The sequence below is a fragment of the Penaeus monodon genome, chromosome 24, assembly GCF_015228065.2.
Source record: "Penaeus monodon isolate SGIC_2016 chromosome 24, NSTDA_Pmon_1, whole genome shotgun sequence".
Taxonomy (NCBI): domain Eukaryota; kingdom Metazoa; phylum Arthropoda; class Malacostraca; order Decapoda; family Penaeidae; genus Penaeus; species Penaeus monodon.
In genome coordinates this window covers 9,768,904-9,769,113 of record NC_051409.1, presented here as the reverse complement: position 1 = coordinate 9,769,113, position 210 = coordinate 9,768,904, and the positions used below count along the sequence as shown (strand labels likewise).

Sequence of the window (210 nt, the reverse complement as noted above, 5' to 3'; positions counted from 1 at the left end):
AAAAAGGGTCACGCCCACGCGCAACTCCGACCTCAACCAAGATGGGCGTGGGCGGGAGAAGCCTGAAGACCAGGCGGAGGACCATCGCCACGGTCTTCGGTCTGACGGCGTTCGTGGCTGTGACCGTGGCCGGGATCCTGATACATGACACGTACGTGATTCCTCCCCATGCCAACGCCACGTGTCCGTTCCCTGTGAAAGGTAAGGAAG

General features: G+C 61.0%; 1 protein-coding gene across 1 annotated transcript in view; it reads left to right on the top strand.

Annotated features, from left to right (window-relative positions):
* Window positions 1-210, top strand: part of LOC119588548 (maltase-glucoamylase, intestinal-like) — a gene marked incomplete at both ends in the record, with an annotated part of 20,825 nt that continues 20,615 nt past the window's right edge. The window contains 1 exon segment of the mRNA XM_037937189.1: window positions 1-201. Coding sequence (XP_037793117.1) covers window positions 42-201 — 160 coding nt within the window.